The sequence below is a fragment of the Boleophthalmus pectinirostris genome, unplaced genomic scaffold (assembly GCF_026225935.1).
Source record: "Boleophthalmus pectinirostris isolate CB_2022bp ecotype Guang Dong unplaced genomic scaffold, ASM2622593v1 HiC_scaffold_6, whole genome shotgun sequence".
In the NCBI taxonomy this organism is placed as follows: Eukaryota; Metazoa; Chordata; class Actinopteri; order Gobiiformes; family Gobiidae; genus Boleophthalmus; species Boleophthalmus pectinirostris.
Window position 1 is genome coordinate 19875868 of NW_026571447.1, and position 2056 is coordinate 19877923.

Here is a 2056-nt window from a genome sequence, read left to right on the forward strand (position 1 = left end):
CACAGGTGCTATGATGGTGATCCAAAAGAAGTGAAGATCTCAGCACACACTGACAGACCCACTGGTGTATGGACAGGTTTTTGTGTCCGAAATACTGAAACTTAACAAAAGAAAATAAATGAATCTTATGAAAATTATGGAATGATAGAGCTATATGGCATTAGAGTTGTGATATAGCAGTTAGTTACATTTAATATTGGTCTCAGAATGCCCAAGTGGGGGCTAGAATGAAAACATTGCTCTGTGTGCATCTTTTTGTGAAAGTATTTTTATTATCTCAACAACATAAGTTCTCATTCATATCATATAACTATCTCAACAAAGAAGGCCACTTTTCTCTTTTGAATCTATAGGCTATAACAGTCAATTTTATTATTGTTAAGGATTTCAATTGAAGTTACTAATAAATGAGTCAACTGCATTGATAGATAATCTAAAGTCATATAAAAATGTACAAAGCATACTGCTAAATCAAGTACAAAAAAAAAAAAAAAATCAAGTAAAATCACTTAACTAAAAATAGTGTATCTTATGAGGCATGCTGAGACAGAAAGGCTCTTATTCTGTGCAGAAGCTCTTTCTTGACGCTGTCAGGTACCATCGCTGCAAAAGAGGGAAAACGGATCAAGTATTCAAAGTCTTTTTTGGACTTTTGGAAAAGTGGACTATTACCTCTTCCTTTAGGAGTAATCTCTGCCACCAAGTCCTCCACAGTCACATGCTCCAGGCCCTTCTCTTTTATAACATCTGCAAAGTAAAACATGAATTGACATTTAATTTAAAACAGAGACAATACAAGACAACAAAATAATACAAAAAATATATTTTCAATTTCATGATTAGTAAATTCTGATTTAACTTAACTGTTGCAGACCATTATTCTTACCCTTGTTTATTTTACACTGTATTAAGACACAACTAGGCTGCAGAAACCACAAGTATTATATTTGTTATGTCAAGAAGTTACTTCATACCTTTGCAATGGGCCTTCATCTGATCTTTCCATCCGCACTCTGTGAGTTTGGCTCTCAGAAGCTCCTTTAGTCTTCAATGAAATTGTTTCAGTTAATTTGTCTTTTTTCAAAGGGGTTAGCAAATATATGTACGGTATAAAGATCTTAAAAACATTTAACTTAGAAGCAGTGTTAGTGTTACCATTTACTTGCGCTTAGGAACACTACTATTTGTGGTACTTTTAGCTGCTCAATAATTATTAGACAAACATTTGTCTGTAGTCTTTGCCATAATCTCACCTCTCTCGTTCGCCCATCTCTGTCAGCTTCTGGTTCACTGATGCTTTCAGTCTGGTCTCTTTGTTCATGATGTCTTACCTGCAGCAAAAAAACACAAACAACATCAAATAAACCCCAAGGGCAAAGACATTTGTTCATTGTGGATAGAAACTTCAGACTCACTGTTTGTTGCACACGTGATTAGTCCGCATTCCCTGAATTTTAGAAGACTTGCGCAAAAGACGCAAATGCGGCGAACTGCTGAGCTTTGTCTGAAAGCGTCTATATTTGTTGTGTTAGTCAAAACTGCTTCTTATTTCATCCACAACTTTGTGAGATCGTGCTGTCGTGTACCCATTCCGACTACAAACAAAAGACTGTGCAATGGTTCCGCGGCTGACCCAAAGTGTTGTAATTGTAAAAAACAACCACACGATGGCTCTATTTACCTATGAAAGTAGACCTGCGTCGCCCTTATTAGCCCGCCCTTATTAGCCCAATATTTTCTTTCTTTAAATGTCATCTTTGTTTGACTTATGCACTCAGCGTTCAAATATCATTAATAGATCTACTACCTGTGGCGGGGAAACGTCAGACTGACTGTCTGATAATGCAGGCTAAATATCCAACAACTGAGCTAAACAGATTTAGCCTGGAGCTCAATTAGCCTGCAGCTCAGTGTTCAGAGTTTTACCATGCACACACTTTAGAAACCATGAAACTTTATAATGACCAAAGGAGAGCCATATAGGCTACTGAAATCAGCTTCAGTTCAGTGCCCAGCATTTTAAGGATGCACTGGGGTTGTCCTCTACATTTAATGA

At 36.8% G+C, this 2056-nt stretch overlaps 1 protein-coding gene across 1 annotated transcript; it reads right to left on the reverse strand.

The window, feature by feature from the left end:
* Nucleotides 1-250: 250 nt before the first annotated feature.
* Nucleotides 251-1604, reverse strand: eny2 (ENY2 transcription and export complex 2 subunit). Its single transcript, XM_020937538.2, has 5 exons — nucleotides 1416-1604; nucleotides 1254-1331; nucleotides 975-1045; nucleotides 673-747; nucleotides 251-603 (listed from the first exon to the last, which is right to left on the reverse strand). The coding sequence occupies exons 2-5, from the start codon at nucleotides 1319-1321 to the stop codon at nucleotides 530-532; spliced, it is 288 nt and encodes a 95-aa protein (XP_020793197.1). The 5' UTR covers nucleotides 1322-1331; nucleotides 1416-1604; the 3' UTR covers nucleotides 251-529.
* Nucleotides 1605-2056: the final 452 nt, after the last annotated feature.

Coding starts and splice junctions, on each gene's coding strand:
- eny2 (XM_020937538.2), bottom strand. CDS start 1,321: ATGAACAAAGAGACCAGACTGAAAGCATCAGTGAACCAGAAGCTGACA. Junction 748..974: donor GATGAAGGCCCATTGCAAAG/GTATGAAGTAAC, acceptor TTTACTTTGCAG/ATGTTATAAAAGAGAAGGGC. Junction 604..672: donor GATTACTCCTAAAGGAAGAG/GTAATAGTCCAC, acceptor CCTCTTTTGCAG/CGATGGTACCTGACAGCGTC.